General features: G+C 64.3%; 3 protein-coding genes across 5 annotated transcripts; 1 reads left to right on the plus strand and 2 right to left on the minus strand.

Annotated features, from left to right (window-relative positions):
• Positions 1–1,516: 1,516 nt before the first annotated feature.
• Positions 1,517–5,203, plus strand: MSLN (mesothelin). Of its 2 annotated transcripts, XM_055562085.1 has the most exons (10): positions 1,517–1,733; positions 2,255–2,298; positions 2,406–2,505; positions 3,099–3,277; positions 3,368–3,523; positions 3,698–3,840; positions 3,935–4,062; positions 4,379–4,473; positions 4,685–4,871; positions 4,947–5,203. In XM_055562085.1, the coding sequence occupies exons 1-10, from the start codon at positions 1,649–1,651 to the stop codon at positions 5,039–5,041; spliced, it is 1,212 nt and encodes a 403-aa protein (XP_055418060.1). In that variant the 5' UTR covers positions 1,517–1,648; the 3' UTR covers positions 5,042–5,203. The 2 variants fall into 2 exon arrangements, with proteins under 2 accessions (XP_055418060.1, XP_055418058.1); XM_055562083.1 differs by lacking the exon at positions 4,685–4,871.
• Positions 5,204–5,497: 294 nt separating this feature from the next.
• On the minus strand, positions 5,498–13,684 carry LOC129638139 (mesothelin-like protein). The gene is made up of 16 exons (XM_055562705.1): positions 13,632–13,684; positions 12,958–12,998; positions 11,902–12,022; positions 10,728–10,848; positions 10,093–10,178; positions 9,848–9,974; positions 9,585–9,775; positions 9,225–9,315; positions 8,870–9,011; positions 8,321–8,508; positions 8,089–8,244; positions 7,885–8,012; positions 6,918–7,048; positions 6,741–6,835; positions 6,255–6,537; positions 5,498–5,846 (listed from the first exon to the last, which is right to left on the minus strand). Exons 1-16 carry the CDS (start codon positions 13,682–13,684, stop codon positions 5,617–5,619), a joined length of 2,184 nt encoding a protein of 727 aa, XP_055418680.1. The 3' UTR covers positions 5,498–5,616.
• A 4,127-nt stretch (positions 13,685–17,811) lies between these two features.
• On the minus strand, positions 17,812–20,574 carry RPUSD1 (RNA pseudouridine synthase domain containing 1). 2 transcript variants are annotated; one of them, XM_055561484.1, is made up of 6 exons: positions 20,436–20,574; positions 19,724–19,910; positions 19,525–19,648; positions 19,291–19,393; positions 19,025–19,126; positions 17,812–18,593 (listed from the first exon to the last, which is right to left on the minus strand). In XM_055561484.1, the coding sequence occupies exons 2-6, from the start codon at positions 19,903–19,905 to the stop codon at positions 18,178–18,180; spliced, it is 927 nt and encodes a 308-aa protein (XP_055417459.1). In that variant the 5' UTR covers positions 19,906–19,910; positions 20,436–20,574; the 3' UTR covers positions 17,812–18,177. The 2 variants fall into 2 exon arrangements, with proteins under 2 accessions (XP_055417459.1, XP_055417460.1); XM_055561485.1 differs by lacking the exon at positions 19,025–19,126.
• Positions 20,575–20,739: the final 165 nt, after the last annotated feature.

Raw genomic sequence — 20,739 nt, forward strand, 5'->3', positions numbered from 1 at the left:
GATGAGCTGGTGGTCCACTCAGACCCCAGACCCCACGTGCTGCCAGGCAGGCCCACCCCAGGTCCTGGGCAAGGGCCTAAATCACCTTCTCCAGCGAGTGCAGTGTCTATGCAGGCCCACATCCAGTGGCACTCGGGGGAGTGTGCAGGTGGTTCATGAGTGACAGGTAGCCAGGTGGACACCGGTCTTGAAGGACTCAAGGTTGGAGAGGGGACCACCCTGGGTACCAGAAAGGGAAGCGGTCTTGTGAAGGGAGATAGCGCCGTGAGTGGCCTGTGTCCTTGTTGCACTCGTGGCCTGGGGGGCCCCAAACAGCCGTGACCCCTGTGATCACACTTGGGCCACTCTGGGAGCTGCCACCCTGACAGCTGAGGTGCCTCAGTGGCCCTGACCTAACCTGCGTGGTGGTATGGGGTGCAAAGGTTACAGGTGCCAGGGCCCACAGTGGCCGGCAAAGGTTCTGAGGGCACCCCTACCTGGGGTGTGGGGTCCCTCATTACCTGAGGCTGGGTTTGGAGGCTCAGGGGAGACCGCAGGGGGACACAGAGCTCCTGAAAGGCCTCACCCACCCCTGGGGCAAGGCCCCACTCAACTGCCTATTTTCTGGTCTGGGGGCCTGGTGGGGGCGGGGGGCCCCCCTGGGCTTTTGCTGTTCCCCAGGACACTCCCTGCAGGCTGGGCTCGTTGCCCTGATGAAAGGGGGTCCTGAAGCACAGAAGTGTGCCCCCATTTCTGGGCCGGGGTGGGCCCAACACAGGCCTGGGCAGAGGTTTGGTGGAGGGCGATGTTCCATTCCACTTGGCCCTGGTGGCCCCCCTCCAGGCCTCCCTGGGAGATGCGTGTGGACAGCAGTTTGGTCTGCTTCTGACCCCCACCTATTCTGGGACAATATTCTCCAGAGATCCACTCCCCACCCACCTCCTGCCCACACTGGTCTAGAGGCCCCAACCCCACTCCAGAGAGCACAGGAGGGTCCCCCCAGAATGTCCGGCTGCCCCGACCCACGGGGCTGACTGGCAGAAAGGGCTGTCACCTTCGGTTGTGTTTTGGCTGTATCACATGGCACGTGTGACCTCAGTTCCCCCACCAGGGGCTGAAGCTGGGCCACAGCAGTGAAAGCCTGGAGTTCTGACCCCTAGGCCCTGCGGAACTCCCTTTGGCGCTTCCCAGGCCTCTGCTTTGGAGGGGAGCTCAGGAGGGAACCCGGTGGGCCCTGCCAGCCTGGTGCCCCAGCAGGCCCTGGGTTTGCACAAAGCCCAGGGGAGATGACCATGCTGCGGGGTAGGGTGGGGGTCCGCTCAGCTCCCCAGTGTTGAGTGGGGAACCGAGGTCAGCCAGAGCCAGCAGCGGCCCTGCCTCCTTACAGGAGACTACTGCCCTGCCCCGCCCTGCCCTGCGGGGCGAGAGGCCTGCGCCAGCTGGGGCCCTCACAGCTGGGGGCCGGGCTGACTCACCCTGACCCCGCAGGAGGGGCCGACTTCCCAGATGGGTGGGGCCAGGGCCGGCTGGTGCCGGGGGCCTGCCGCACAGACGCCCTGGAGGCTTGTGCAGGTCTGAGCCCTCCAGCCCCGGTGCCCCTTCAGCACTGGCTTGGGGCCGTGTCGCAGGTGGGGGACACAGTGTGGGGGACATCAGAGCGCCGCAGACCATGGCCTTGCAGACCACTCCGCCCCGCCTGGGGTCCTGGGGGACCCCCGCCCATGGCAGCCTCCTGCTCCTGCTTCTCTGCCTTGGTGAGCACTGAGGGTGGGTGGCCGGATGCTGGACTGCGGAGATCGGTGGGGGGAGGGGGGGGGCTGTCCGCAGGGGGCCGGGGCCTCAGGAAAGGCTCTGCTGGCTCTGCGGGTGCTCCCCCACTGTGGGCACGGCCCCCCACCCCATCCAGTGCCCCTGAATTCAGAGACCCATGTCCTGAATGTCAGCAGGTGCGAGTTCCAGGCAGGCAGCTAGCCTCATCTCTGCCCCCAGAGGGGACTGTGTCTGGCAGCCCTGCTGGACCCCCCTGCCTGGCGGGGCTGGAGGCCGAAGCAGGGTAGTGATGGGGGCACAGGCCAAACTGAGGGTGCCCATAGCACAGGCGTCTGCCTGTCCTGAGCAGAGGGGCCCCGGGAGGAGGATGGGGAGGCCTGTGCTCCTTCGTGGGGTGTCGTGGGCTGTGACACCAGGGGATGGCCGGGAGGGACCACCGTGGCCCCCTTCCTCCCAGGGTGGAGCCCCTGGCCACCCCTCAAGCCTGGTGTCCCCTCCCCTACAGGTTGGGTTCTACCTTCCAGGGCCCAGGCTGCAGACGTGGGACTGGTAAGGACCCTCTGGGGAGTCAGGGGAACGTTTTCTGGCCCTGGTTGGGCGGGTTCCTCGGACCCCAGGACACTCCCCGCTCAGTCCCAGCTCTGCTCTGTTCTCAGGCTCTCCTGACCTCAAGTTTGCAGCGCACATCCTGGGACCTGTCCTGGCAGCAGCCTGAGCTGACCGTCCTCCTCCCGAGGGCCCGGCGGGGCACAGAGAGTGAGCATGCAGCCCAGCCCCATCGGTGTCAGGAGGCGGGGGTTGGGGGCTAGCACCGTGAGGTCTCCTCTACCTGTACCTGCAGCCCTTCCTGGCCACTGAGCTCCTTCAATCATGATAACGCGGGAGAGTGAATAGAATCGCGCCATTTGATGATGAGTAAATGGAGACCCAGGCTTCCCTGATAGCGCAGTTGGTAAAGAATCCACCTGCAACTCAGGAGACCCTGGTTTGATTCCTGAGTCAGGAAGATCCACAGGAGAAGGGATAGGCTACCCACTCCAGTATTCTTGGGCTTCCCTGGTGGCTCAGCTGGTAAAGAATCTGCCCGTGATGTGGAAGACTTGGGTTCGATCCCTGGGTTGGGAAGATTCCCTAGAGAAGGGAAAGGCTACCCACTCCAGTCTTCTGGCCTGGAGAATTCCATGGACCGATGAGTCGCACATATCTAAGCGACTTTCACTTTTCAAACCGAGGCCCAGAGAGTCGTGTGTTGCTCAGGGTCTCAGCGAAGGGAGACCCTGTGGGAGGAGGAGGAGGAGGAGGCTGACAGGAGAAGCCCAGCACCCTCCACCCCCTGGCTGTCCCTGCAGAGAAGGCCTGCCCCCCCGGGCGGGAGGCCCAAGTGGTGGATGAGAACCTCTTCTTCTATGAGGAGTGGGAGCTGGAGGCCTGTGTGGACGGGGCCCTGCTGGCCACGCAGATGAGACAAGTGAACCTGATTCCCTTCACCTACCAGCAGCTGCACATTTTCAAGCGCAAACTGGATGAGGTAGTTCAGGGCTCAGCCCGCCTGCCACATTGCGGCCGTCCCCGCTGCCCCAGTCATGGCGGCGGCCCTCACGGTCCCTTCCCCCGGAAGTTCTACCCGCAGGGGTATCCCCAGTCCCTGATCGAGCACCTGAGTTACTTCTTCCTTTACGTCACCCCTGCGGACATCCACAAGTGGAATGTGACTTCCCTGGACACTGTGAAATCTCTGCTCAAAGTCAGCCAAGGGCGTGGGGTAGATGCTCAGGTAAGAGCTGTGGGGGTGGGGAGGGGCAGACATTGGCTGTGAGGCTGTGCAGGCCCGGTGGGGGGGGCGCAGTGTGAGATGGCACAGGCCTGGGTGTGGCACAGGGTGTGAGGTGGTCAAGGCCCAGGGCATACATCTCCCTGCCCCAAGCCACTGAGTGGCCTTCTCCCACAGGTGGCTGCCCTGATTGCCCGCTATGTAGGGGGAGGAGGCCAGCTGGATAAGGCCGCCCTGGACACCCTGGCCACCTTCCGCCCTGCCTACCTGTGCTTCCTCCGCCCTGAGCAGCTGGGCTCCGTGCAGCTCAGCGTGCTTTGGTGAGTCCTGGGGTCTGTCGGGGGTGGTGGGAGTGCTGTGCTCCGAGCTCGCTGTGCTCTGAGCTCGCTGCCCAGCCCCATGCTGCCTCCCCAGGATGACCACACCCCAGGACCTGGACGCGTGTAGCCCACCGCAGATGGCTGTCCTCTACCACAAGGCCCGCATGGCCTTCCAGAACGTCAGCGGGTCTGAATACTTCACAAGGATCAAGCCCTTCCTGGGTGAGCCCGGGGAAGATACAGGGCGAATGATGCCTGAGGCTCCCCCGTCTTTGGGCAGTCCACTGGTGGCGTGACCAGTGTTCACAGTCTGTCCCTCCAAGTGTGTGTTGGCTGAGACCCTGTGAGTTCTGGGTACCTCCAACCTGTCCTTCAACCCAGAGGGTCAGGTGGTCAGCAGGCAAATCAGGGGCCCAGGAATTCCTTAGGAAAAGGGACTCTTGGTAGAAGAAGTGGCTTCTGGTAGCCTGTGGTCAGAGGGTGGGACTGGGGGCTGCTGCACGGTCTCACACTTGGGGTCTCCTCTCCCCGAGGGCAGGTGGGGCCTCCACGGAAGACCTGCGGGTTTTTACTTCGCAGAACATCAGTATAGACGTGGCGGCATTCAAGAAACTGACAACAGAGGCGGTGCTGGTACGACGGCAGGGAAAGGCGGGCCCTCCCGTGGGCGGGGCCTCTAGGGGCGGGGTCTTGGGAGGGGCGGCCATCAAAGCCCCTTCCAGGGTCTACAGAGGCTAAGGCGGGGTCCGTGGGTGGGATGTTGGGGTGGTTTGGGCGCAGGAGAAGACCGAAGCCTCTGGGAAAAGGCAGGATAACTCTGACCGCCGCCTGCGGGCTCTGGCAGTCGCTAACCGTGGCCGAGGTGCAGAAACTTCTGGGCCCAAACCTGGTGGGCCTGAAGGCTGAGGCGGGGAACATGTTCCTGCGGGACTGGATCTCCCGGCAGTCGCAGGAGGACCTGGACAGGCTGGGGCTGGGGCTCGTCGGCGGCGTCCCCAACGGCTACCTGGTCCTGGACCTCCGCGGCCGAGGTGGGCTGGGGTGGCCGGCTGGGCGGTGTCGGGCAGAGTGAGGGGCAGGGGCTGAGGCGCCTCTTCTCTGTGCAGAGGCCTCCTCGGGAGGCCCCCACCGCCTCGGACAAGGGCCTGGACCCGTGCTCACTGTGACCGCAAGTCTGCTCCTGGTCTCGGTCCTGAGCTGAGCCTGCTGCTGTGGCCTGGCGACCGGCGCTGCGTGGAGACCCCACCGGGTTTGGACCCCAAGGGCTCTGGAGCTCAATAAAAGAACCCCATCCCCCTCTTGTAGAGGTGCCCCGTGGTGTTCTGAGGACTGAAGGGGAGCCCTGACGGCTGTGCCCCCTGCACAGGGCCGCCTGGGTTGCAGCCCCTCCCACGCGCACTTGGAAGGGGGAGGGGCTCCAGGCAGGAGGCCCTCAGGGCCTTCCTGGCGCTGTTTCCACGCAGGGTCTCCCCCGAGTTCAGGCCAATGGTCCAGGTGGCTTCTGGTGACACAACTGCCCCAGGAGATGGCCAGTTGGAGTCCTGATCCCAGCTGAGAGGGGCTCTGTCCCTCCTCAGGCCCAGATCAAAGGGACACAGGCAGGAAGATCACCTTGTCCTTTATTCAAGTCAGTTGGCCAAGTCAGTCCATGGAAGAAGCCTGAGCACAGGGGCAGCATCTTCCTCACGGGCTGGGGCCGTGACCCCGGGCCCAGGCCCTCGTTCTGGCTCCAGGTCCTGGGAGCTGGGCGTAGGCAGGGACTGGCCCTGAAGGCCCCTAGGATGGGGGATGTGGCCAGGTCCCCTGGGGCCTGCGTCTTGGTCTAGGCAGGCGTCCAGCTCCACATGCCAACCCCTGTTCTGCATGTGGAGCTGGGGCAGTGAGGTCCTCCACCATGCCGCAGATGCCCTGCAGGTGCTCCCAGCTGGGCCTTGGGGTGCCCCCATACAGCAGCCACAGGAGGCCTGCGGGCAGGGCCACAGCCAGTGGCAGGTACCCCAGGGGGGCTGGTGGGCTGCCTGCAGGTAGGACACAGAGGGAGCACCTTCAGCCCAGCTGGGAGCTCCCAGGCTGCCCTGCGTCCCAGGCTCAGGGCTCACAGCTCCCGCCGCCCCTGAAGGTGGGGAAGAGCGGTGAGGACCCCCAGGTCGCGCTGCTCTTCTGGGCCCCAACCAGGACCTCAGAGCTCCCCTATCCTCCACTTTCTGCTGCTCAGCAGGTTTGGGGAGGTGACTGTGTCTTCACTAACTCAGCAGGCAATGCAGTGCTAAGTTAGAGTCACCCATGTGTCACCCAAGGAGGCACATGGGAAGCGTCACCAGCAGAGAATGAGATTGGGCGAAAGAGGAGAAGCCAGTAGCGGGTGTCAGGTTGGGGGGGGGAGGGGCACACAAAGCAGAGGGTGGATGGCCCACCCCAGGGGGAGGGTGGGTGCAGGGTACCCGAGCTGGGGGCGGTGCTCCCAGGCCCTTCTGAGGTGGGGGCTTGATGGCGCGTCCAGAGGGTGGTGCTGGGCGTCCCAGTGGTCGAGTGGGCAGAGCTGGTGGGGCTGGTGGCGTCCGTGTCCAGGCCCAGCTCGCTCAGGGCTGACCGATTGAGGCTACGGAGCCAGGAGCTGATGATGGGGTGGCTCCGAGCCTTCTGCAGGTCCCCCACATTCGGACCCAGCAGCGTCGTCACGTTGCCCACGGTCAGGCTCTGCGGGAGGCAGTGAAGGGTGGAGGAGGGAAGGGGCGGGGTCAGCACTTGGCCGGGGGCGGGGGTGGTAAGACCCTGCGAAACACCTTGGAGAAGTGACCTGGGGCCCACACTGTCTGCACACCTCAGACTTTGGGGTGTTGGGGCCTGCAGACCGTAACCTAAGGCTCCCCGACTCCCCCTGATGGGCAGCCCCCACCCACCTGCAGCACTCGGGGGTTCAGGTTGGTGAAGGTGTCGATGTCCATGGAGACGTTAGCCTGGGCCAAGTGCCGCAGCTCCTCCACCGGGGCACCGCCTAGGGGCGGGGCAGCGGTGAGGGGCGGGGCCTCGGGGGGCGGGGCTCCGGGAGGAGGGCCCCACGCCCGCCGGGGTCTCACCGAGGTAGGGGCGCATGAAGCGGTAGTAGGTGTCCGAGGTGCTGGCGCTGGCGAAGGCCTCCCGGGCCTTGTCAAAGAGCACGTTCTTGCGGGTCTGAGGGCAGGAGGAGATGTCCAGGGCCCCGGCCAGCCTGGGGGAGGGGGCGCGGCTCGTGGGCAGGCCAGGGGCCCTCCACCTGGGGACACCGGCCCCGCCCTCTCACCCCGAACTGCGGCTTTCCCCTTGCCCTCGGTACTGGGCTCCGTAGTGTGGACGCAGGTGCACCAAGAACCTCACAGTGTGACCTGATTTGGAGATAGGGTCTTTCCTGTTTGTGCACGTAATCAGATTAAGATGCGGTCACCCTGACTTTGTTCTTCAGTCTCTGAGTCGTGTCGGGCTTTTGGCGATCCCATGGACTGCAGCATGCCAGGCTCCCCTGTCCTTCACCATCTCCCAGAGTTTGCTCAGACTCATGTCCATCAAGTCGGTGATGCCATCCAACCATCTCATCCTCTGTCGTCCCCTTCTCCTGCCCTCAAACTTTCCCAGCATCAGGGTTTTTTCCAGTGAGTCGGCACACACTGACTTAAGGTGGGCCCTAAATTAATGACTGGTGTCCAAAGAAGAAGGGAGTGTATGCACAGAGAGGCAGAGATGGGTGATGGGGCCCCCGAAGCTGGGAGAGGAGGAAGGAGCCTCCCCTTCAGGTCTCAGAGGGAGCACGGCTCTGCTGACGCCTGGATTTCAGATTTCTGGTCTCCAGACTATGAGAGGACACGATTCTGTTGCTTTCAGTCACTCTGCTTGTAAACCTTTGTCACTGTGGCCATGGGAAGCTGGTGACCTCGGAAGGCCTGGCCTGGGCCCCGACCTGGGCCTGCCTTGGCTGAGGAGTGGAGCTGGCTCCAAAGTTGGGGCGGGAACTCTGACGGGGGCTCACCGGAACTCAGAGCGGGGCTCACCGGAACTCTGAGAGGGGCTCACCGGAACTCTGAGGGCCGGATGTCCTGGATCTGCCGGGGGCTCATCCAGCAGAGGCGAGAGCCCCCAATGGCCACGAGCAGCGCAGCAGTGACGGTGCCATTGTGGTCCAGGAACTTCTGCAGGATGGCCTGCAGGCAAGGTTGGGGTCAGCAAGGCCAGGATCAGCGAGCGTCTCCTGCCCACCACACCCCAACCCACCCTCACCTCGGTCTGGTTCTCCAGGGCCCCGTCTGGAGCCAACAGGGTCACGACCGTGTCCTTGGACGTGATATGCCACTGGCCGATCTCCGAGAGGGAGTAGAGGTAGAGCAGCGAGGGGATGAGCCGCAGCTGCTCCTCAGGGACTCCGCCCGGGTAGACCTGCAGGTGGGCGGCAGGTGGTGGTCAGGCCACACCGTGACCCCCTACCCCCTCCCACCACCGGGCCCTGGCACACCCTAGCTAGCTTAGCTTTGACGACTTGCTGGCACTCGGCAGGCAGCGGGTGCTGCAGCAGGGGGTCCAGGTTGGCCCTGAGCACGCTGCTGCCCAGGCAGGACTCGAGCTGCCCGCAGTCATAGCGCATCAGGAAGAGGTCATCGTGCAGGGTGGCCGCAGTGATGCTGCCACGGACGCAGGGTCTCCCTGTGGTACGGTGGGGTGCTGGTGTTTAGGACCTGGCTGGTCAGCCTCTGCCTGAGCTGACCACCACTGCTGACTTTGGGCCCCACCTCACTCCTAACCTTGACTCTTTCCAAGCTTGACTCCTAGCCAAAAACTTGGCCAAGACCAGGCTGAGTCAACCCTGACCTTGATCTCAGTGCCCAAACCAGCCCCACCAGTTGGGGCTGACCACTCTGACCACTCGCTCCGGCCAGGACGCAGGCCCTGGCCAAGCTCAGGAGGTCCAGGCAGAGGGTGCCATGCCTCTGGGGCCCCCACTGCAGGATGAGAAACCCGAGCAGAGGGGAATGCAGCATCCCCAGGCCATGGTGGCCACACTGACCTGTGTCCCGCTTGGACGGTGAGGACACCGCCTTGGACTTGGCCTCGAGGAAGCTCGTGACAAAGCGCCTGGCATCACGCTGCCTGAGCTGCCCTGCGCGGCACGCGGCCACTGTGCTGCGGAAGAAGTCCAGGCCCACGGCCTGGCGGGCGGGCCTGCAGAGTCCACACCCTGGGGAGGGCCACTTGTTCCCTTCTCCTTCCCCTCAGACAGAAACTCCATGACGGGGAATGACTGGGGACACCACTTGGGTATCAGAGTAGCTGCAGGCCGGCCCTCAGGGCTGGACAGGCTGGTGGAAGGTCGGCTGGATCCCCCTTCCCCCGCCATCACCCCACCTGGGGCATTGACCTACCTCCTGCACCTGCATCCACAGCCTGGGGCTTATGTATGATGCCAGGCGTCCCAGAGCCCGCAGCCCCTCCAGATTCCAGGAGCCGGGGAGCCTGGTGTGCAAAGGGGGCTCCGAGTCGGTTCCTGAGCAGCGCCAGGACCCGTCAGGCCACTTGCCCTCCCCGAGTGCCATTCCCAGGGCTTGCCCAGTGGACGCTCCCGCCCCAGGTCTCTGGGTACCCCAAGGGCTGCAGGGTCAGGGTGGGGCGTGAGCTGGGTCGGACTTGGAGGTCAGTGGGGCTGTGAACATCAACCCCCAGACTGCCTCTTCTCTCATCTGCAGGAGGGGAGGCCTAGGCAGAAGGGGGGGGCCCCCACCCACCCGAGGACGGTCCTGCCACTGGCCAGCAGCCTGTTGAGGGCAGCCTGCTGGGCAGCTGTGAGCCGGGGACAGTGCTGCAGATTCTGCAGCACATGGGGGCCTGCTGCCACGATGCTGGAAGCGTCCATGTCACACACCAGGACCCCGAGGAGCAGCAGGTCGGAGGCGTTGAGCCTTGGCTGGGGCCCTCCCTGTAGGATAGCAGGTCAGCATGAGCCTGGTCCCACAGCCCATCACCCGGCCAGCTAGCCCACGGCACCTACCAGGCAGACCAGGGCCCTGTGCCGCAGGGCAGTCCTCTGGTTGGGCAGATTGGCCAGCAACTCTGTGTCTCCCTGGGCGGCGCGGCGGATGAAGGCCCGGCAGTCTGCTTCCTTTACCTGCGTCAGGCTGCGGAAAGGTTGGGGGGCCGCTGGGAGGGCCGACGGGGGGCCTCTGAGTGACGGAGGTGCCCCCGGGAGCGTGCTCAGCCCACACGGCCAGGTGCTGGGTGGGGAAGGGCACTCACTTATAGAAGAGCAGCAGGTCGGGGGGGTGGAGCTCGAAGTCGCCCTGGAGGCCTTGTCGGGCGGCCAGGTTGGCCAGGCAGCTGAGCTGGGCAGGGCGGGCAGCATGTCACTCGCTGCATGGCCTGGGCTCTCCTGGGCCCTCCGCTCTGACTGGGACCTCCCTGGAGCCCCCACCCACCTCTCAGTTCTGTCCCGTGTCCACCAACCCCTCCTGCCTGGCAGCTCTCTGTCACTTGACTTCCTGTCCGCCTCTTCCTGCATCCACCTCCAGGTGAGAACAGGACAGGGAACACCAGCCCCAGAGCCCCTCCCCTCCGGTGTCGGGCCCCACCATGGTGGCTCACTAAGGGTCCACTTACCCAATCCACCCCTGCCTGGACATCTTGTCCCGTTCCCTTCAGGTCATGTCAAATGTATTACTGATTTTACATTAATTTTATAATAAGACTGTCGGTACAGTGGCCCTCGCGCTCCAGGAGAACTACCCTGCGTCCTGACCCCACGATCCTGACCTTGTGCTGCCCGGGCCCCCTGCTAGGGGCACCTCCCTTCCTGCCTGTCCCTGGGGCCCTTCTCCAGGGAGTCCATCCCTGCCCTCGACCCCCAAGCAGTCTTGGCGGTGGCCGCCGCTGACCTGCCAGGCTCTGAGGAGGACGTGTTGTGTTGCCATCCTCCTGATGAGAGCTGCAAGTTGGTCGCGGGACAGCTGGCTTGCCGGCTGGCACCAGAAACCTTGCAGGAGGGAGGCGCTGGCACTGGGCAGAAAGGAGGCTGACGGTGAGGGGCAGAGGGAGTAGGGGCCCCAGACTGCAGCCTTCGGGATGGAGGTCAGACTCCTCAACTTGGGGTGAGGGTGAGAGATGCAAGAGGTGTGGACGTCCCCCCTCCGAGGGCACCCTTGTGGTGCCAAGGCTCCAAGCTATGAGCAAGGCTTACAACAAGCCCCTGTCCAGAGACTTCTTTGGTGGTCCAGTGGCTAAGACTCCACACTCCCAATACAGGGGGCCTGGGTTCGATTCCTGGTGGGGCTAGGTCCCGTATGCTGCAACTAAGGGTTTGTATGCCCCAACTAAAGATCCCATGTGTGCAGTGAAGACTGAATATTCTGCATGTTGCAAATGAAACCCGGCACAGCCAAATACAATTTTAAAAAATAATAAACATTAAAAAAAAAAAAAGTGACCCCTGTCCAGACTCTGGGTCTGAGGCCTGGTACCAGGGGCCCAGTTCTGGGTCTTAGGGCTCCGAGGCCCCAAGATGGCTGAGGGTTTGGAGGGCACCTGCTGGGTGCCCACAGCCAGGCTGTCCTCATGGTATGACTCTAAGAAGACCCATGCACCAGCGAGGGTCAGATCTCACAAGACCACACCCAGGGCCTGACTGGTCCAGCTGGGCCTGCAACCCTGCCTGGTGGTTCAGTTGATTGGTCCGTTGATGGGGGCAGACCAGTGACTTCCAGCCCCCACCAGGAGACCCCCTAGATGGGTCTCAGTCTTGGGGCCTGAGAGGGCAGCCAGGTTCAGGGTGGAGAGAACGAAACTGAGAGGCCTCAGGACAGGAAGTGACTGTCTCCAGGCCGCGGAGGGGGGCCTGTCCCAGCTGTGTGGGTGCGACTCCAGTGCAGGACCCCAGAGGCCCAGAGCCATCTCCAGCGAGTAACCTGGGCCACCGGGGCCAGGCCTCTGTATTGGAGCCCTGCTCGGCCATGCCCGCACGTCGTGAGCAGACCCTGGAGGTGGTCCCTCCTCACTCCCATCCAGGGAATCTGCTGCAGGAAACCTGATTGTGGACGCGGAGCCTGCACTCACCTGGCCCACAGGTCAGCCCTGCTGGCATCCAGGCCTCCCTGGGAGGCGCCCTCGGCCTGGGGGTGAGAGCAGTGGGCAGTGAGTGACACCAGGAGGGCGAGGCCCGGGCTCACCAGGGCACCTGGAACAGAACAGGCCACGCGCACGTGTGTGGGAGCATCCCGTGTGGGTCCACCAGGGCCCTGCATCCCGGGTGGGCTTGTGACCGCCCCTGACGCTGGGGAGCACCACCTGGGGAGCTGGGCACCTATGCGCCCGCCTGGCCCCGAGCCTGCTGGGCACCTCTGACAGGCAGGCGTGTGTGGCAGTGTGTCTTCTGTCTGGTGCTGTACGCGTGTGCACCTCGTACCTGTGTGGTGATGTAGCCACACGTGTGGTGGGGTGTACATGTCTGTGGTGGTCTTCATGCCCACACAGTATATCTGTGTGGCTGCTGGTGAGGCAGTGTACACACATGTGTGATGGTGTGTATGTGCGTGTGTGATGATATGTACACGGTTGTGACAGTGCTTATGCTCGTGTGTGGCGGTGTGCACATACATGTGTGGCGGTGTGCACATACATGTGTGGTGGTGTGCGTGCACATGTGTGGTGGTGTGTACGCGTATATGTGACAATGTGTACACGTGTGTGTGACAGTGTGTATGCATGTGTGGATGGTGGCATGTGACTGTGTCAGGAAGCACGTGCACACCTATGTGATGGCCTGCACACGGGCCCAGCAGTGTCCACATAAGCGCACCTTCTCCCTCCACCCCTACGGTTCTGCCCTCTTACTCTGAGCCCCAAGACCCCGAAGCAGGGGACAGGGGTCAGCACCCACCTCCTCCTGCTCCTCAAATGCTCAGTCTTTCCCGGCCGTGGCCCCCTTGTCCCTGCTTTGTCCCCACGGCCCAGTGCCCCATCTGTGCCGCCCCCTTTGCTCCCCGACCCCCAGTGGTGGGCCCAGGGCAGGACCCCAGGTAGAGGCTCAGGAGGGGGAAGTGTGGTTCTGCCACCCCCTGGGAGCCAGCCGTGGGCACTGCCCTCCAAGAGGGGGAGGGAGAGTCGTCTCACCTGCTCTGGGGCCCATGGCTGTGTGGTGCCGACAGGTCGTCCTGGCAGGAAGGCAGTAGGGTCACAGGCAGTGGGTCCAGGTCAAGCTGGACAGGAGATGGAAGGTGGTGAGGCCGGGGGAGGTAGTTGCAGAGGGGAGGTCACCATCCAGGGTCACACGGGGCAGGGGACCTTGAATCTTGGGCTGCAGCCATGTCTTAGGCACAACCCACAAACAGTGAATCTCTGGAACAAAAGGGAGCAGTGGGGCTGTGGGGGAGCCAGGCCAGATTTTAGGGCTTTTCTTATTGCAGGTCAGGCTCAGGGGACCCATGGGCTTGGCTGCCATGTCTCCCATGAGCAAATCTCTCGACAGCTTTGGGGGGCAGGGTGGGTGGTGGACCTCCAGGATCCAGTCAGTGCCTGCAGCAGCTGGGAGAGGCCTGGTGGCCCCGACCTCCTCTGGTGCCACCCAGCTTCACCCCGCACCCGGCGCCCAGGGAGCCCCCTTCCCCTCCCAGATCTCAGATGCCCAGTGTGACCTGGCCACGGGCACAACCCATGCTGCAGTCTGCTGGGCGCCCTGGCCGTGGTAGAGGCCAAAACAGGCCTGGGGTGGGGACAGCGGCAGGGAGCCTCGTCCTCATTGCGAGTCCCCAGGCCATGGCCATGCACGGACTAGCGGCTTGGGGTACCTGCGGGCCTCTGGGCTCTGCACGAAGAAGATGGGGAGGTAAACACCCCACATGGGGGCAAGATGGAGGCTCAGAGGGGCTCAGCTATCTGCCCGGGGCTGCAAGGAGGCCCGATTCACAGCTGGGCCCCTGTGTGTCCGTTGGGTGGTGGCTCCGGCCCCTCCCTGCCCCTCACCTGAGCACTAAGAATGCCGTCTGTCCTGGAGGGAGGCTGCTCGGGGTCCAGACGGCAGATGTTGGACGCAGGGATGCTGTAGACTCCAGACACGGGGTCCCAGCCCACTCGGGGTCAGCCCCTGCAACTGAGCCTTAGAGCACAGGGGTGGTGCAAGGTGGGAGCGCCCGTGTCTCCGTTCACCTCCATGACCCGCTCAGCACCCTGCCCTGCCAGCCACCCACTCTGGCAGCGACGCCCTCCAGGCAGATGTGTAGAGGAAGGGGTGGGGCTATACCAGGTGACGCTGCCTTGTCAGCCCCTGGAGGCCCCAGGCACAGCGGGCACCTGCTCCCCAGCCCCATGGGAGCAGGAGGCTTAGCTCACGGTTGGCAGCGGTCCAGCACACGTCCCTCCCCACTCAGGGGGGCCTGGCTCAGGCATGATCTTGCCCTGAGTGTCGCGTGTACACCTGTACGTGTGCGCACCTGCACTTGACGTGTGTGCTGGCATCTATGTATGAGCACACACACATGTCTATGCATCCCCAGGAGCACACACCTCTACATGCATACATGTGCAGGAGGTGCGTGTGTGTCCCCAGCAGGGATTTCAGGCACACGTGGCCCCATTGTGGCATCTGGGTTGAGTGACATGTGTGGTGTGTTTCTGTTCTGTGGGTACTGGAGCAGAGCTTCCCATGCATGTCCACACGTGTGTGCGCTGTGGGGCAAGGAGAGTGTGCAGGCAGCCTTGATGGGAGGACCATGCTGGTCACACATGCCTCGTGCCCAGCCTCTGGCTTTCACCACATCTGTCCCCTCCTGGCAGGGCCAGCTCACCCAGGGCCACATGCCCATCAAGCCAGCCACATACAAGCCAAGGCGCTGACCCTTGGGGATTGAGGGTTGGAGGGACCAGCTGAGGGCCACTCCCTGACCCCTAGAAGGCCAGCCACAGCATCGACAGCTGGAGGGCACCCAGAGCCGGTGGAGACAGTCCCTCCCTCCTGAAAGCTGTCCAGTGAGTCCCTGTCCAGCTGGCCCAACAGTGACACCTAGAGTCTGTAGAGGGTGGGGTTCAGGGGGTGGACCCCACGGGAGGTGGGCAGTCTCACTCTGGGCCCCAGCAGTGACCCCCCAAGGCTGGCCAGTCAGTTCTCAAGCACTCATTCGTCACTTGGTGATGGGGTCTCCACCCACCCAAGAGCCCAGGCCGGGCGGAGGGCACTCCCTACAGGCCAGTGAGTGCAGGAGGAAGACGCTCGCTACCCTATTTGGGCTCAGCCTCCAGGGCACCCCAGGCTCCGGGTGGACAGATGAACACAGCAACAAGGCAAGTGCCAAGCTGTAGAAAGGCCCTCTGTCCCCAGCTTTGCCATGTACTGCTCATGGCCTCTGCCCCCGCCAGCCCGTTTTACAGATGGGGAGACTGAGGCCTGACTGGCCAAGCAGGTAAGTGGGAGCGGGATTGGGCCCTACGGCCAGGTTGGGCTCCTGAGCTGCCAGCATCGTGCCCCTGGAGCGTGACCTCTGTGGGCTGCCCACAGTAGGCTGTGGGGGGCAGATCGGTGGGTGGACCCCATGTCTGGGCTCTGAGGCCTTAGCCCAGGCGCCAGTGGTGGGAGGCAGGCTACCCCTAGGGAGCAGGTCAAGATCTGGCCCTGGGGGCTCTCAGAGGGGATGGGGGGGCTCTCAAGGAAGAGAAGCTAGGCTATGGGGCATCCCCAGGGCAGCTGGCACCCATGGGCCCTGCCACCCTCCCACCTTGCCTTACTGCCCTCTGTGGCCGCCTGTCTGTCCAGTCCAGCCCTCTTGCCATCTGTCTTGTCGCTTGCTCTGCAGGCTCAGCCCCTGGGCCCTGAGCAGGCTTGTGCTCTGCAGTGGGTCCTGTGTGCCCTTGGCTTTCCTCCAGGCCCTCCCCAGCAGTAGGTCCCACCCTGCCGCCCAGCAGTCAGGGTTGGCCCCAGGCCGCAGCCTGACTGACCTCCCAGGCCCCTCGGCACTAAGCAGGTCCTGAAGTCTGGCACATGGCAGCGGTGGCTGTGTGCCCCCGTCCCTGTGGCAAGGTGGTGAGGGTGAGGGTGGGGGTGGGGGCGGACTCCTGGCTCCGGAAGGGAGGGGGTGGGCCAGCCTTTGGCTCCCTAGCCTCACCAGCAGCTTCCTGGGACCTGAGGGTGGTGGACAGCAGTGCCGCCGGCCCGCTGGAGAAAAACGATTCTCTGTCCTGGCACGGGAAACGCCCTCATGAGTTCAGGACCTGTGATCCAGGGAGACATAACAGGAGCCCCGCCTGCCCCACGGTGCCCAGTTGCTGGGGCACAAGGACAGAGACTTGGCCACTCCCTGGGGTGCTCTGGGGTGGCCCGGCCTGAGCTGGGTAGGGAGGCCATCTGCAAGGGAAGCTGTCAAGATGGTCCTGCCGCAGCCGCAGCCCCTGTGGGCCCAGACCCTCTGGCAGGTGCCAGCAGCTAGGAAGCAACAGGGTGTGTCTGAGGGACTTCCAAAGTCCACTGCAGGCCCAGGACAGGTTGTGAGGGGCTGGGGGCAGCAGTGAGCCCTGTGGTGGCAGCAGGCATGATGGCTGAGCGGGAGGTGTAGCGGGTGCGGCCGCGAGGGGGCCGGGGAGGGGCCGGAAGCCTGCACTAGGTGGGCTCATGGCGAGTCCTTCAGGGACCACCCTTCATCCTCCATGAAGACACTCACCAGCAGGGGCTGTGGGCGGAGCCTGCACTGGGGCTGAGGGGCTCAGGGGAGCCAGGCTGACACGGCCCCTGAGGCTCTGCAGGGGCCCGAGGAGGGGAGGAAACAGGTAAATTGCTGGGTTAGGGTGGGGGTGGCAGGTGGCAGGGAGAGGAGGGCAGAGGAGGAAGACAGTGGGAGGGAGGTGGAGGGGCCATTCTGGTGAGGACAGAGGGGCTGGGAGTGCGGGGAGGGGAGGCTATCCCGCCCCACTCCAGGTTGACGGAGGCTGGCGCTGGCCTGCTGCGGTAAGCATCTGTTTGTGCGGGCTGTTGCCCTGTGGACTCCCCCAGTGCTGTTAGGGATGAGGGGATGGAGGCGCAGGGAGCAGGGGCAGGGTCTCAGAGACCCTTTGGGCAGGCAGCTGCCTCTGGCTCCACCCTGGCTGAGCTCTCGCTGTGATCACAGCTGGGTTGAGCCCAGGAGCCCCACAACAGGGCCTGTCTGCCTTAGCCAGCCGAGAGGAGGGGCCTCGCCTGGGTGGGCACAGTGATGTGGTGTGTGACTGCTGCCAGGAGGCCCATGCACGCGCCACCCCCTGCCCCTGTCCCCTGTGGCATTCTGAGATGTTGGAATTCCCAAGGTTGGCACTTTCTGGGCAGCAGCTCTGCGGGGAGCCCTGGCGGATGCTCTGATGCTTTTGTTGGGGGCCTGGGGGTCCTCCAGGGACGCAGCTGACCCAGCTTCTGTGCCCAGCCCCTACAGCAGGGCTGCAGGCTGTTCTCTGCATGTGGGGGGTAGGAAGGTCAGCAGCTAGGACCACAGGGTCCATCCAGGCTCCTGCTGGGGACCTAGGGCAAAGGTCTGCTCCGTGCAGGGGTTGGGGTGGGGGACCAGGCCCCCCCGAAGCCTCCACATCAGGCACATTCACAGCCATTTGCAGGTTGTCACTGAGCGTTTATTCTCCATCCTCAGAGCCCAGCTGGGCCTGCAGCTGGGCCACGTTGTTGGGATGGACAGACTGCCTGGCTCCCCTGGCTCCAGGCGGAGGTCCTGCCTGGGGACTGTCAGGCAGGCGGTAGAGGCAGCGGCTGCAACGAGGGGCCTGGAAGACCCCACAGGGCAATGCTCAGGGCAGGCCTGCAGGAATGACATGTGGTGGGGGTTGGGGGGGCTGATGGCACGTGTGTGGCCCACACCCACTTCCACGCGAGACGCTCAGCATGTGAGTGGGGGGGCCAGAATCTGGCAGAAGCAAAGGCACAAGGTAGGACCAGCCTGGCGCGGGGGGCGGGGGTCAGGGTGTAGAGGTCTGCAGACGGAGGACCCAGCCAGGCTGGGGATGGCGGGCACGGAGGTCCAGGCAGAGCAATATGCAGCAGGGTGCTCTGGGGGGTGGGGTAGGGGGCCAGAAGGAGCCCACCTAAGGCTGGCCCAGGTCCTGGCTCTGCCTCTTGCATGTTGACCCCAATCACGTCTACAAGTCAGTCCCTGGAGCTGAGGCTCTAGAACCAGCGAGGCGCTGTTGAGGCCATTTGGAGAGCAGCGTTGGTACGGAGGCCAGTGTGGGTCCTGCAGCCCAAGAGTCCTGTCCTCTGCGATCGCAGCTGCCCAGCTCTAGGCCTGGCCGCTGCAGGGACTCTCCAGGGCTCTGACCAGCAGCCCCGGCCTGCAGGTCCCAGCCTGCTGTTCCCATCCTAGCATGATGCTCTCAGTTGTCTGGCTCCAGCGTCCACTCTGATAGCCACTGCAAGCAGGAGGCCCGCTGCACGTCTGTCTCGGGGGGTGGTGGGGGCCGGCCTGGCCCAGGTAGGGGCGTGCAGGGGCTGCAGGGCCCGGGGCCTCCTTCTGAGGGGTCAGGGTCTGGGGCGGCCCGCAGGACCTGGACGAGCTCGTCCAGTGGCTGCAGCAGGGTATGAGGGCTCCAGCAGGCGTCGAGGGAGGGCACAAAGGGGTCGGGCGTACAGGCCTCCACGCACTCGGTGCTCGTGGGGATGCGGAGGTAGAAGGCGTGCAGCATCATACGGAATGGCTGGTCCTCCTGGCCCAAGGCCTGGCCATAGGTCAGGTCCCCCACGATGGGGTGGCCAAGGGCGCTGCAGTGCACGCGTAGCTGGTGCGTCCGGCCTTTGGGGAGGAGAGGGGGGCAGTCAGGTGGGAGCACAACCCTGTGCCCACCCCAAACCCATTCACATCATCTCAAGTGCTGTCCTTGAAGCTTCATGCAGCCCCTGGGGACGTCAGACCTCCCTGTGCTTCTTGCCACAAAGTCAGAGCTCAAAACAGAAGCAACTTCTGGGACGCTGCTGGGGAGGGCAGGGCCAAAGCAGTGCCCAGTCAGCTGAGAACCCAGACCAGAGAGACCTCGTGTGGGGCAAGAGGCTGCAGATTCTGAGGTTGCATGGGGGGGCAGGAGTGAGCCTGGTCAGCATGCTGGGGGCTCCCGGGCAGGTTCCTCCCCTGCAGGATGGGGACACTGTGGTGCCCTGTGCCGGGAGAGGCCAAGGCAGGACATCGTCAGCAGGGAGCAGGGGCCCTGGGCACACATCCGGGCACACCTGTGAGGGGCTGCAGCAGCACTTTGGAGACTGGGTCACCTGCATACAGCCCGTGTTCCAGGACCACCAGCTCTGTGAGGCTTGGTTTTGGGTTCTCACAACCTGAGGGGAGCGAGGCAAGCTCAGAGAGATAGCTGGGGTTAGGGTTAGGCCACTCCGGGGCTGAGTCCACTGAAGCCCGGTCATGTGGCCTGGTTGCCCCAGCTCATCCAGGGGCCCCTCTGGACGGCTGTGTCCCTGGTCCCTCCACCCCCTGCCCTCCGTACCCTGTGTGCCTTCAATGCACATGGTGTGGGTCCGGCCTTCTGTGCTGTTCTTGCCGATGGCGTAGCTGATGGTCATCCGGCTCTCCTGGACGTGCCCCCGCACCTGCCAGGCAGGGGGTCACATGCTGCTCATGGGGTCACCCGCCACTGCTGGGAAGCCCACCTGACATCCACAGCCTACCAAAGTGGACGGAGGATCGGAGGCTCCTGCCCCAAGGACCAGCCCGGCCTTACCAGAGCCAGATAAGCCTTGGTGACTCGCCGGTCCTTGAAGCACCTGTATGCACTGCCTGCAGCCGCCTTGTTCAAAGCCACACAGAGTGCCCCGCTGGTGGAGAAGTCCAGTTGGTGGCAGAACCTAGTATGGGGCAGAGGCTCAGTGGTGGCTGGGTTGTGGGGCTGCTTCCCCCCCAGTGGAAGCCACTGTGGGTACCTGAACCCGTAGTAGGTGTCTGGGTCAGCCAGCTCTGGGAAGCGGTGCCGCAGCTGCTTCTGGAGGGTCAGCGTTTCCCGCCAGGCTTTGCTGTCGATGCGTACGTCCCAGTGCTTGTTCACCACCAGGAAGTCATGGCTCCGGTACACGACACACAGATTCTCCACACTGCCTGGCTCCATGGTGGCTGCAATGCGAGGCAAGTGCGTGGAACGGGGTTATGGGCTGCCTAGCCCTCATCACAGCCCTGCCCACCTGGCCTGAACACCCCTGCTCCCCAGGGCCGTCGGTCTGAAGCCACTGATACTGTCAGGCAAGCTTGTAGACCGACTGTGTGCCTGCACTCCCAACCTCTGAGTGGGATGAACAGGGCGTCTACTGGTTGGGGGCTCTGGCTAGGAGCGGGCAAGCTAGTGGTGCCCTTAGTTCTGGCTGTGGGGCGGTCCTGCCCAGACCCGGGCCTGTGGGGATAAGCAGTCCTGCCCTCCAGCCTGCTCCCACGGATTCTTCCCGAGGCGGGCCACAGACACGTGATATCGGCCTTTTCCTGAGTGGGGCGGGTACAGAGCAGGAGACGGGGCCCTTTCTCGCCCACGCAGACGCCCCCTGCTCTGGCTCCTCTCCGCGGAACTCTCATGGACACCGGCGGAAGGGTGCCCGGTGGACTCTGGCTGCAAATCCTTCCCGCGCCCCTGCCCACTCCGGGATCGACCTGCAGCTGGGCTGCGCCGTCCGGGCTTCCGATGCCGCGACCTGTCCCTGGTTCCCGCACTCGCGTCCCGCGCCTCGCGGCCCAGTGGTCCCGGAGCAGTAATTCAGGCCACAGAGGTGCGCCTGGCCCGGCCCGGCCTGCGGTCTCAGCCCCGCCCACGTCCCGCCCAAGGCACGGACAGGCGGTCCTACTGACCAATGGAGAGCGCCCGGGTCCCGCGGCTCCCCCTCTGGCGTCAGGGCTCGGCCCCGCCCAGCGTGCGTGCGCAACCCCGCCCACTCCCCGCCCTTCCTCCTGGCCAATG

The sequence above is a fragment of the Bubalus kerabau genome, chromosome 23 (genome assembly GCF_029407905.1).
Source record: "Bubalus kerabau isolate K-KA32 ecotype Philippines breed swamp buffalo chromosome 23, PCC_UOA_SB_1v2, whole genome shotgun sequence".
NCBI classification, from domain to species: domain Eukaryota; kingdom Metazoa; phylum Chordata; class Mammalia; order Artiodactyla; family Bovidae; genus Bubalus; species Bubalus kerabau.

Excerpts from the sequence above, each read along its gene's own strand:
- MSLN (XM_055562085.1), top strand. The coding sequence starts at position 1,649 with ATGGCCTTGCAGACCACTCCGCCCCGCCTGGGGTCCTGGGGGACCCCC. Across the intron at positions 3,524-3,697 it reads GGCGTGGGGTAGATGCTCAG|GTGGCTGCCCTGATTGCCCG; the intron begins GTAAGAGCTGTG and ends CTTCTCCCACAG. Across the intron at positions 4,474-4,684 it reads TGACAACAGAGGCGGTGCTG|TCGCTAACCGTGGCCGAGGT; the intron begins GTACGACGGCAG and ends GGGCTCTGGCAG.
- LOC129638139 (XM_055562705.1), bottom strand. The coding sequence starts at position 13,684 with ATGTGGGGTGTTTACCTCCCCATCTTCTTCGTGCAGAGCCCAGAGGCC. Across the intron at positions 8,013-8,088 it reads CCCTGGAGAACCAGACCGAG|GCCATCCTGCAGAAGTTCCT; the intron begins GTGAGGGTGGGT and ends CCTTGCCTGCAG. Across the intron at positions 6,836-6,917 it reads CTTCATGCGCCCCTACCTCG|GCGGTGCCCCGGTGGAGGAG; the intron begins GTGAGACCCCGG and ends CCCCGCCCCTAG.
- RPUSD1 (XM_055561484.1), bottom strand. The coding sequence starts at position 19,905 with ATGGAGCCAGGCAGTGTGGAGAATCTGTGTGTCGTGTACCGGAGCCAT. Across the intron at positions 19,649-19,723 it reads GACACCTACTACGGGTTCAG|GTTCTGCCACCAACTGGACT; the intron begins GTACCCACAGTG and ends GCCCCATACTAG. Across the intron at positions 18,594-19,024 it reads GCTGCTGCAGCCCCTCACAG|GCCGGACGCACCAGCTACGC; the intron begins GTGTGCCCGGAT and ends TCCTCCCCAAAG.